Below are 12,120 nucleotides of genomic sequence, written 5' to 3'. Positions count from 1 at the left end.
AAAAACACCATTTGGTAACATTTGGGGGGGGGGGGCTTCCGTTTTTACGCAGTGCACTTTTCAGTAAAATGTCATGCATTCTTTATTCTGTAGGACCATACGATTATAATGATACCCAACTTATATAGGTTTGATTTTGTTTTACTGCTTTTTAAAAATTATAATTTTTTGTACTAAATTAGTATTTTTAAAATTGTCCTCTTCTGACCCCTATAACTTTTTTATGGGGATGTGTGAGGGCTCATTTTTTTGTGCCATGATCTGTAGTTTTTATTGGCTTTTTATAATTTTTTTAGGTTATGCAAATTGACCAAAAATATGCAATTTTAAACTTTGGCATTTTTTTACGCATACGGCATTGAACATGCAGTTTAATTAACGTTATATTTTTATAGTTCAGACATTTATGCACGTGGCAATAACACATGTTAATTGTTGTTTACATATATATTTTTTGGGGGGAAAAGGGGGGTTATTCAAACTTTTAATAGGGAAGGGGTTAATTCACATTCATTAACTTTTTTTTTTAAATGTCAAATAAAATGTTCTCAAACACGTATTTTATTCGGTTATGTTGTTTCGGTAAAATTTTAATGTTTCAAAAGATTCCAGGTAAAACAATTACTGAAAGTGAAATGTTTTTAAGAGTTAAGCTGGCACAACAATGCAACTCCGCGCCCTATCCAGTGCTCCTGAGGTTTGTCTGATGGTAGGGTCATTGCAACAACAAAATTGGTTGAGTGTCCTGTAGTGGATAATGTCCCTCTTCTTTCGCTGGTCTTGTAAACTGGTGCAAGATAGCTTGGTTTTTGTGGAATTTCTGATCTCTTACAAGGTTTAAGCCACATCTGTAACCAAAGAAAAATGTTGTTAAAATGTGTTAATGTTTTCTACAGTAATAGAAATGTATAGAATACTACAATATTTGTTGTAATAGTTAAAAAATAAAAAATGTGTTTTCTCAAAAGACACAAATGAAATGCCCCATCTTCACTGTATGTCATTTAACAAACCTATGTTAAGTATGAAAAAGAGTTGTTGAATATGATTAACTCCTTGGGGACGGAGCCCATTATAACCCTAAGGACGGGAGCATTTTTTGCACATCTGACCACTGTCACTTTAAAGAGCACCTGTCATCAACAAAAACTTTTAATATGTTGTTCATAATCATTAATGAAGAGATATTGTAATATATCTTCATTAAAAAATATTAATATTTATACCAGTTTTTTCATTTTATACTTTTGGCCACTAGGGGTCACTCTTCTATGCCTGGTCTGCAAGCAGCATTCTATGCTTTTCATAGTAAGTGTAAAGCTTTTAGGACTAATGCTGAAATGGCTCTGGTCCTTCCACCGGAAGTTCAGTACTGTGAGCTACAAGCCTGCACATGCCTCTCATATAACAGCCAGTCACCTCCCCCTCCCCCCTGCTCTGTGTTCTCCCTGCCCCTCACCACACGTTATCTTATACATTGTATCATCTCACTGCACTCCCTGCTCTGTGCCCCCCCTCCCTGACATTCATCTTAATCACTGCCTCTGTAATTGCTCCCTCAGCCCCTGGTTCTCAGCATTGACTTTTTAGTGCAGAGAGACACAGGTGAGAGACAGAGACAGGCTGCTGTCCCTACCCTGTACTTAGTCTGTATGCACACTGCAGAGCAGTGTTTCCCAACCAGGGTGCCTCCAGCTGTTGCAAAACTACAACTCCCAGCATGTCTGGACAGCTGTTGGCTGTCTGGGCATGCTGGGAGTTGTAGTTTTGCAACAGCTGGAGGTGCCCTGGTTGGGAAACACTGCTGCAGAGGGAGAGCAGCATACAGGAAGACTGGCAGAATCAGAGCCCCAGCCAGGCTTCATGTGACATCATGCCTGCCAGGACCCGCCTTCTTCCACCCCTCAGAAAGACAGTGCTCCTGAGCTAATGAAGAGGGATAAAAAAAAGGTATTTCCACAGCGTTTTAAACCTCAATAAACACAGGGATAGGCATAGTTAGAGAAAGGGACAGATGGGAAGGGGGATCAGGGAAAGTTTAGATGATGACAGGTACTCGTTAAGCATTAATAACTCTGGGATGCTTTTACTTTTCATTCTGACTCCGAAATAGTTTTTTCGTGACATATTCTACTTTATGTTAGTGGTAAATTTTTGTCGATACTTGCATCATTTCTTGGTGAAAAATTCTAAAATTTTATGAAAAATTTGAAAATTTAGCATTTTTCTAAATTTGAAGCTCTCTGCTTGTAAGGAAAACAGACATTCCAAATACATTATATATTGATTCACAAATACAATATGTCTACTTTATGTTTGCATCATAAAGTTGACATGTTTTTACTTTTGGAAAACATCAGATGGCTTAAAAGTTCAGAAGCAATTTTCCAATTTTTCACAAAATTTTCAAAATTGGAATTTTGCAGGAGCCAGTTCAGTTTTGAAGTGGATTTGAAGGGCCTTCATATTAGAAATACCCCATAAATTACCCTATTATAAAAACTGCACCCCTCAAAGTATTCAAAATGACATTCAGTAAGTTTGTTAACCCTTTAGGTGTTTCACAGGAATAGCAGCAAAGTGAAGGAGAAAATTCAAAATCTAAATTTTTTACACTCGTATGTTCTTGTAGACCCAGTTTTTGAAATTTTACAAGGAGTAATAGGAGAAAAAGCCCTCAAAATGTGTAACCCAATTTCTCTCGAGTATGGAAATACCTCATATGTGTATGTAAAGTTTTCGGCGGGCGCAGTAAGAGGCCTCAGAAGGGAAGGAGCGACAATGAGATTTTGGAGAGTGAATTTTGCTGAAATGTTTTTTGGGGGCATGTCACATTTAGGAAGCCCCTATGGTGCCAGAACAGCAAAAAAAAAAAAAAACACATGGCATATTATTTTGGAAACTACACCCCTCAAGGCACGTAACAAGGGGTCCGGTGAGCCTTAACACCCCACAGGTGTTTGACGACTTTTCGTTATATTCGGATATGAAAATGATAAAAAAAAATTTCACTAAAGTGCAGTTTTTTTTGCCAAATTTACCATTTCTACAAAGGGTAATGGGAGAAAAGTCCCCACAAAATTTGTAACGCAATTTCTCCCGAGTACAGAGATACCCCATATTTGGCCCTAAACTGTTGCTTTGAAATACAACAGGGCTCTGAAGTGAGAAAGCGCCATGCACATTTGAGGCCTGAATAAGGAATTTGCAATAGGGGCGGACCCGGTTACAAGGAAAGGGCTTGTCTCCACCAAAACCCTACAGCAGTGTTTCCCAAACAGGGTGCCTCCAGCTGTTGCAAGACTCCCAGCTTGTCAGGACACTGGGAGTTGTGGTTTTGCAACAGCTGGAGGTGCCGTTTAGGAAACACTGCCGTATAAGACGTTTTTCATTGACAGACCGTACATGCTGGGAGTTGTAGTTTTACAACAGCTGTAGGCACACTGGTTAGAAAAGACTCTAGCTCAGTGATACCAATCCATGTGCCTCCAGCTGTTGCAAGACTACAACTCCCAGCATGTAAGGCCTGTCATTGCACTCTGGGAGTTGTCATTTTGCAACAGCTGGAGGCACACGGGTTGGAGTCACTTAATTAGGAAACAGACTCTAGCTCAGTGTTTCCCAACCAGTGTGCCTACAGCTGTTGCAAAACTACAATTCCCAGCACGACAGTCAGGGATGCTGGGCGTGTAGTTCTGCAATATCTGGCCCTTCAGATGTTGCACAACTACAACTCCCAGCATGCCTGGACAGTCTGGGCATGCTAGGAGTTGTAGTTATGCAACAACTGGGGAAGAACAGTTTGGAGACCGCTAAGTAGTGGTCTCCAAACTGTAGCCCTCCAGATGTTGCAAAACTACAACTCCAAGTATGCCTAGACTGTCCAGGCATGCTGGGAGTTGTAGTTCTGCAACATCTGAAGGGCCAGATATTGCAGAACTACATGCCCAGCATCCCTGACTGTCTGGCCGAGCTGGGAATTGTAGTTTTGCAACATCTGGAGGGCTACAGTTTGGAGACCACATATAGTGGTCTCCAAACTGTGACCCTCCAGATGTTGCAAAACTACAACTCCCAGCATGCCCAGACCGCCTCTGGCTGTGTGGGCAGGCTGGGAGTTGTAGTTTTGCAGCTTTTAGAAGGCCACAGTGAAGATCACTTATCGCAATCTTCACTGCAGCCTTCTCCGCCGCACTTTCCGGCCGCCGCTCTTCCTGCTGCAGCCGCTGCTCCGGGATGCCGCCTCCGAAGTTCCGGGTAAGCCGGACCATGCTCCCTCCTCGCCGCCCGTGTTCCCCCCGCTCTGCACCGACTTCCGATCGGTGGCCAGAGCGGGGGAAATGAACTCTAACCCCCCCGTCCCCTCCTGCCATTGGTGGTCAGCCTGACAGACCAATGGCAGGGGATAGGAGGGGGTGGCAACACTGCCACCTCGCTCCTATCCTTTAGGCTGGTCGGAGCTGGCTCTGACAGCTCCGATCAGTCTTATTTTCCGGGCGATCGGGTCACCAGTGACCCAATTTGCCCGGATCGCGGCAAATCGCAGGTCTGAATTGACCTGCGATTTGCTGCGATCGCCGACATGGGGGGTCTCCCCTAGGCATTGCCCCGGGATGCCTGCTGATAGATATCAGCAGTCATCTCGGTCCGATCACCGCCCGGCGAGCGGCAGTGATCAGAAATGCCGAGGGCGTATGGATACTCCCTCCGTCCTTAAAGGAGTAGTCCAGTGGTGACTCAGTGGTGAGCAACTTATCCCCTATCCTAAGGATAGGGGATAAGTTGCAGATCGCGGGGGGTCCGACTGCTGGGGCCCCCTGCGATCTCCTGAACGGAGCCCCGACAGCCCGCGGGAAGGGGGCGTGTCGACCTCCGCACGACGCGGCGGCCGACACGCCCATTCAATACAACTCTATGGCAGAGCCGAAGCGCTGCCTTCGGCAATCTCCGGCTCTGCCATTGAGATGTATTGAGGGGGCGTGTCGGCCGCCGCTTCGTGCGGGGGTCGACACCCGCTTTCTGGGCAGAGAGCCGGGGCCCCGTACAGAGAGATCGCAGGGGGCCCCAGCGGTCGGACCCCCCGCGATCTCAAACTTATCCCCTATCCTTAGGATAGGGGATACGTTTTTCACCACTGGACTAGCCCTTTAAGTGACGGGACGCGAGGGGGTATGCATACGCCCTTCGTCCCCAAGGAGTTAAAAAATCATAATAACAGAAGCCATAAACACAGTGTAAACATAGCCTTACAAAGTCAATTAAACCACTGAGGTAGGTGGGTGCCCAGTCATAAAGTATATGTGTGACTAGATAAAAGTGGAAAACGGTGTTCAACACTCATGATGGCCTGTATGAGTGAACAACATCTTCCGGGACTTGCTGTACAAATGGGTAGTGGTATATCTGGGAACTATTCTCATCTACTCTCCCGCCTTGTCCAATCACCTGAAGCAAGTGTGCCTCGTCTTACAGTGGTTGAGGGAAAATAAACTGTATGCCAAGCTTGAAAAGTGTGTTTCTGGGGAAGATTCCTTTCTTATCAGTTTGGATCTGGAGGGACAGCGGTAACGGAGGCCGGACATCCTCCACTATATAGCTTTGGTAATCCCTCTATCCTCTCTGCTGTATTGTCCCCTTGAGCACAACCCTTCCTTCCTGTTTCCCCTCCCTTGACTGTTATTAAGTAAAAAAGTTCAATAGGTTCATTGTTGGAAAAAAAAAAAAGAGTCCTTTAATTAGGCTTGAACATAAAAGAACAGGATTACAATAAATAGGAAAGTAAAGAGACACGTCACTCAAACAGAAATGACAAGTGTACTGAAAGTGAAACACCCAATATTAAATCAAAACAAAATACAATGAATATCCATGGTTTGTTTTTAGAAAACAAAATAAATAAATAATCTATAAGTAGCCCACATTGAACACTAGTTCTTTCAATGATTTCGTTCAATCCCTCCAGTCAAAGTGTGTTTATTCTAAAAAAATTCTAAAGGATTTCTGTTGATTATTTGATGCATTCGGTTAGGGTATAGTTCAGATATGACTCAATCACACAGATGGAAATTGCTGTGACATACTGTTCTGCGTGAATTTGGCACCAATATTAAATAATTGCTTATTCATGCGAGCATGAAGACTTTGTACGTCCAATGTACTGAACACCGCATTTACATGTCAGTAAATAAATTACAAAAGAGGAAGAACAGGTATTATTTTTTCATAGTAATTAATTCACCCATCAAATGAGAATGGAATGATTTAACACCATGTTTAGGAATCCAGGCACAACATAAGCATCCGGTTTTTGTTACAACGTTGAGTGGCAAAAAATTATAAGTTATTTTTAATTATGGTGCTATAGATAAAGCGCTCGGCACAGCTTCCGCAGCAATCCTACCAACAGGCATGTGACACCCAAGGGCACTAAGGTCCATATAAACTTCAATGGGGTGCTCAATCCAGAAACCAGTGCAGAACATATATGTAAAGTGTAATGATGGCACTCACCATAGGATGAAAAACGGTAATACTTTATTCGTGACAACCGGCAGATTACAGCATGGGGGAGAGGGACGCCGTGAGCAGGGTAGCTATTTTGTGCACTAGGCGCACTTCTTCAGACCACTCCCCCACTGCCGTCAATGCCGGTGTGAAATATCTGGCAGTGACGTCAGTGGGCATATGCCTCCATACACAACAGAACAAGTGAAAAAGCTGTGCAAAAAAAAAAAGAGTTAAAAACATACAAGGGAAAACACATTCATGCCAGTATAGGACGTCACATAAATATGCTTAAATCCCCTTTATCATTCATGCCAGCTGGACTCTGAGCACCCATGTGCAGGATCGACCTCGCCTCCTTCTGCAGCAGCGCTTTCCTTCTATCTCCCCAGCAACGACATAGACTCTCTCGATTCCAAAGAACGTCAAGACAGAGGTATTGCTCTTATGTTCTTCATTCATATAACCCTCGGGCAGCCTTTTGATGTTTTCACCGATCGTACGTGCTCACGGAAACAAGTGTGCATGGGGCGTATAGTGCTCCCTATGTAGAAGGGATTCCGTACACCACGTGGTCGGTAAAACAGGTAATAAGATCTTTCACTACTACCTCAGGTCCACCTAACGAAGTTTTTTTCCTTTTTTCAAGTGAGGACACCATTTACAACTCCCACAACAGTGGTTTCCCGTAGGTGCCAAACCACTGAGCCAATCTGAACTCTTATTCTTTTCAGACACAAAGCAACTATTTGTGAGTAAATTGCCTATATTCTTCACTTTCCTGAAGACTATCACAGGTCTGTTTTGAGTCAGACTAATTAGTAACGGGTCTTTTTAAAGAAGTGACCAATTATCATTCCTGTACGTCCTTAAGGTGGCACCGAATGGGTTAATGCTTCCCAGCTTACCCGGAATGAGAGCAGTTGCAAGCAATATAATCAAGACAAGTTAATCATTTTAGCTACACCCTAAGTGCCTCTATAAGTACATCCAATAAACACACAAACCACATATTTTTTTCTCTCTCACTCGGAAGAGGATCAGGACAAGTACCTCATACTCGGGGCTTCCTGAGTTCTGAGGCCGGGTCAGCCGTATACCGGATGCTACTGCCGGTCCCTCAGCTGTTCCCTCCGCTGCCTCTCAGAAGAAGACCACGGTAAAATTTCCCCCAGTGCATCCTACTCTTCATCCGCGAACCGTCAGCTGCCATACCCAGACGGTGAAGTTCCGATGGGTGAGCGGGGCCTGCGACTTCAGTTCCTAATGCCGCTAGGAAAGCAGGTTAGTTCTGGGGGACTCCAAGATGGCGCTGCGACTCGGATGCCTCTGAGGCCCATCGCGCATGCGCCATGCGCGCATGTCCGAATGCAGCATTCAGGGCGTGACTATTTAAACAGGGCCAGATCTCTGTCTGGTTGCCCTCAGCCAAGGCAGCAGATCTCTTGGGCCCTGTAAGGTATCAGAGAACACTGTTCTTTTCTGGCTTTCCTTCCATTAGCATATGTTATTTTTTTATATATACTAATTATATGGCATTTTTTTCCTCAGAATGTCTTCTCATAGAGGCAAAGCAAAGAGGAAGACTAAGCACAATGTGTGTGCAGAATGTCAGCAACCTTTGCCTGAAGATTGTGAGCGGGGCATATGTGATGCTTGTCAGAATCCAAAGGACATGCAACCAGGTGCCTTACTAAAATGGTTTAAAGGCGAGATGACCAATACCTTTAAAGCGCTAAAAGAGTCACTTGTACCAGCCAGAAAGGAGAAGGCAACTAAGCGCACTTCTCCTATATCCTCACAGTCGGCTTCAGGAGCTTCTTCGTCGGATGGGTCTTCTTTGGACGTCATCATGGATGAATTAGATGAGGACTTATACCTTCTTCCTAAGGAGAAGTTTCCGAAATTGCTGTCTGCAGTGAAGGAAACGGTTGAATAAGAGAAAGATATTTCTCACAAATCAAAGAAAGATCAACTTTATTATTTTCCTCCGGTCTCAGCTAAGTTGTTTCCCTCACATCCAGTTGTTTCAGATTGGGTTAAGAAAGACTGGAACAAGCCAGAGAAGAAAACCGATGCGGGCGCCAGATTCAAATCTACATACAGGCTAGATCCCAAAGTCTGTGCAGAGTGGCAGGAGCCCCCTAAGCTAGACCTGGCGGCTGCCAGGCTGGCAAAGAAGTCATTATTCCCGTTGGAGGAATCCATTAGGCTTTCAGATCCATTGGATAGAAGGGCGGACAGTTTTGCGAAGAAGGTGTACTTATCAGCATCCTCCTCAGCAAAAATAGCTTCAGCGTCTGTTCCTGTAGCCAGAGCATTAAGAGTGTGGCTTAGCCAACTGTCACAGGATATTGAGGAAGGTGTTTCCAGAGAACGTCTCTGGAAGAGAGTAGAGGCCATGAAACTGGCCTCGGAGTTTCTCTGTGATGCCCCCATTGATGTGTTGAAGTTTTCATCAAGGATCCTAGCCCTGTCAAATGCCACAAGACGAGCTATGTGGATTAAACAGTGGGGTGGAGATGTCTCTTCAAAAGTCAGCTTTGTGGGTCTACCTTTCCAAACTTCTTCTATCTTTGGTCCCCAGCTAAAGGAGATATTAAAATCTTTCAATGAAGAGAAAGATGCCCATTTTCCCTTTAACAAGAAGAAGCCGACTAGACCGTATTATGGCAGGTCTAGAGCCTCTCCCAAGAGGAGTTATTCCTTTCATAGGAATAAGAAACCGGACTTCAAAAAGAAGTCTGACGCCGGAGCTTTTAAGGGAAGACCTTTCAATAAGGACAAACAATGACACCATAAGTACCGTGGAAGAGCCAGTAGGCGGCAGATTGAGGCACTTTTCAGACACCTGGAGGAAGACGTCATCGGACGCCTGGGTAACAGACATTGTTACCAAAGGCTATTCGCTGGAACTAAGATCTTTTCCACCGGAAAGATTCCTTGTGAACAAAGGCTCCGATCCTGTGATAAGGAGTCTTGTGCATCAGTTTATCTTCAAGAACGCACTGGAGGAGGTTCCTGTAGAGGAAAGGTTCAAAGGCCTTTATTCTCCAATCTTTGCAGTTCCCAAGTCATCGGGGGATTGGAGACTGGTAGTGGATCTTTCATTCTTGAACAAGTTCATCCTGAAAAAGAAGTTCAGGATGGAGTCGATTCGATCTGCCATTTTGAACATTCAGAAAGGGGATTTCTTATCCTCCATAGATCTTCAGGATGCCTATTTGCACATCCCCATCCTTCCGGCACACAGAAAATTCCTCAGGGTTGCAATCTCCCATCAGCATCACATCCAGCACCTTCAGTTCACCTGCCTACCGTTCGGCATTACTTCAGCCCCACGCGTGTTCACAAAGGTGGTGGTAGTCCTCACTGCAGCTCTCCGTCTTCAAGGGATTTCTGTCACCCCGTATCAGGACGACTGGTTAATCCAAGCTCCTTCAGAACAACTTCTCACTCACCACCTCAGCATCACTCTTCACTTTCTGAAAGCCCATGGTTTTCTGGTCAACCAGAAAAAGTCATCTCTGGTCCCATCCACAGTAATTCAGTACCTGGGCTTTATCATAGACACTCGGAAGATGCGTCTATTTATCTCTCATCAGAGAGTGGAGAATTTGAAAAAAGCCGTCCAAAATCTAATATCATCCAGGGCTTGTTCATTGAGGGAAGCCATGAAGGTACTAGGGATGATGACCTCATCTATAGAGGCAGTCCAATGGGCCAGGATGCACTTCAGACAGCTTCAAGACAACATTCTAAGTAATTGGAACAAGTCACAAGACTCTCTGGATACAGTGGTCAATGTTCCGGCATCCCTGAAACAGAATCTCAAGTGGTGGCTTCTTCCGAAACATCTTCTCCCGGGCAGCTCTCTCCAGAGTCTAGATCAAATAGTCCTCACTACGGAAGCCTCAGGCTGGGGTGCTCATGTGGGGGACACATGGGTACAGAAATCCTGGACGCCGCAAGAATTAACAATGTCATCGAATCTGAAGGAACTTACCGCGGTCAGAAAGGCCATGATGCATTTCAAGCCTCAAATTCACCACAGGGCAGTCTTGGTTCAGTCAGACAACATGTCCTCAGTTTTCTATCTAAACAAGCAGGGCGGGACGTGGAGTCACCGGATGCAAGCAGAATGCGCTCGCATCATGGATTGGGCCGAATCTCATCTCCTATCCATCTGAGCGGTCCATATAAGAGGAGTGAACAATGTTCAAGCAGACTGGCTCAGCAGGAACAGGGTGAACCCTGGAGAGTGGGAGCCCTGAGAGTGGGAGCTCAACTGGAACCAGACTTTCATTTATGTCTATCCCCCGATGCCGTTAATACCGAGAGTTCTCCAGAAAATCAGAGACGAACAGGTGAAAGTAATAGCAATTCTTCCGTTCTGGCCAAGAATGGCCTGGTTACCCATCGCATTGAGGTTATCGAAGGGTCATTATTGGAAGCTCCTGGAGATCAAGGACCTGCTCGTCCAAGGAGGAACGTTTTATCCGGACCTTCACCGACTCCAGCTGACGGCCTGGATTTTGAATGAAGAGCTTTAACCAACCAGGGTCTTTCTCAGGAAGTGATTGATACCCTGCTGGCATCCAGAAAATCTGCTACCCTAAAAACCTATGCTAGGGTATGGTCTCTGTTTCTGGCCTGGTGTCAGCAGAAAGAATGTTCCTTTGAAGAGATTTTGTCAGTGCTACAGTTTCTCTAGGAGGGGTTCCAGAAAGGGTTAAAACCCAATATCCTGAAGGTTCACTTCACGGCAATTAATTCATATCTGAATGGAGCCTTCTCTAGATCAGCATTGATTTCCAGGTTTTTTAAGGCCATTAATAAGCTTAGACCTACGTTCCATAATCCTATTCCCTCCTGGGATCTCCCGCTAGTCCTAAAACGTCTGTGTGGTCATCCGTTCGAGCCATTAGAGGAAGCAACCTGGAAGTGGCTGTCTTTCAATTGTCTGTTCTTAGTGGCTATTGCATCTGCCAGAAGGCTTAGGGAGCTTCAAGCTTTGTCGTCTAAGGAGCCGTATTTAAGAATTGTCTCTGATGCTGTGATTCTGAGAACCATGCCGGGGTTTCTGCTCAAAGTTTCTTCAGTAGTTAACCTCAACCAAGAGATTATTCTTCCAGTTCTAAAGAATGAGCACAACGACACACTTCATTCTCTAGATGTCAAGAGAGTTCTGATGACATACATAAAACATCTACGTTCAGACAGTCGGAAGGTCTATTCCTCCAAGGGCCCAAAAGAGGAAAGAAGGCGAGCAAATCATCATTGGCGAGGTGGATCAGGGATACAATTAACCCCTTAAGGACCCAGCCCAAATATACCTTAAGGACCCGGCCATTTTTTGAACATCTGACCACTGTCACTTCAAGCATTAATAACTCTGGAATGCTTTTACCTTTCATTCTGATTCCGAGATTGTTTTTTCGTGACATATTCTACTTTATGTTAGTGGTAAAATTTTGTCGATACTTGCATCATTTCTTGGTGAAAAATTCCAAAATTTGATGATAAAATTGAAAATTTTGCATTTTTTTTAACTTTGATGCTCACTGCTTGTAAGGAAAATGGATATTCCAAATAAATTATACATTGATTCACATA

At 44.5% G+C, this 12,120-nt stretch overlaps 1 protein-coding gene across 1 annotated transcript in view; it reads right to left on the bottom strand.

Annotated features, from left to right (window-relative positions):
• Positions 1–559: 559 nt before the first annotated feature.
• Positions 560–12,120, bottom strand: part of DNAH7 (dynein axonemal heavy chain 7) — a 531,149-nt gene continuing 519,588 nt past the window's right edge. Inside the window, exon 64 of the mRNA XM_056535765.1 lies at positions 560–848. Coding sequence (XP_056391740.1) covers positions 642–848 — 207 coding nt within the window. The 3' untranslated portion in view covers positions 560–641. The remainder of the gene's footprint in view (positions 849–12,120) is intronic.

This window comes from Hyla sarda, chromosome 8 (assembly GCF_029499605.1).
Source record: "Hyla sarda isolate aHylSar1 chromosome 8, aHylSar1.hap1, whole genome shotgun sequence".
Lineage (NCBI taxonomy): Eukaryota > Metazoa > Chordata > Amphibia > Anura > Hylidae > Hyla > Hyla sarda.
This window is presented reverse-complemented; position numbering and strand designations above follow the sequence as displayed.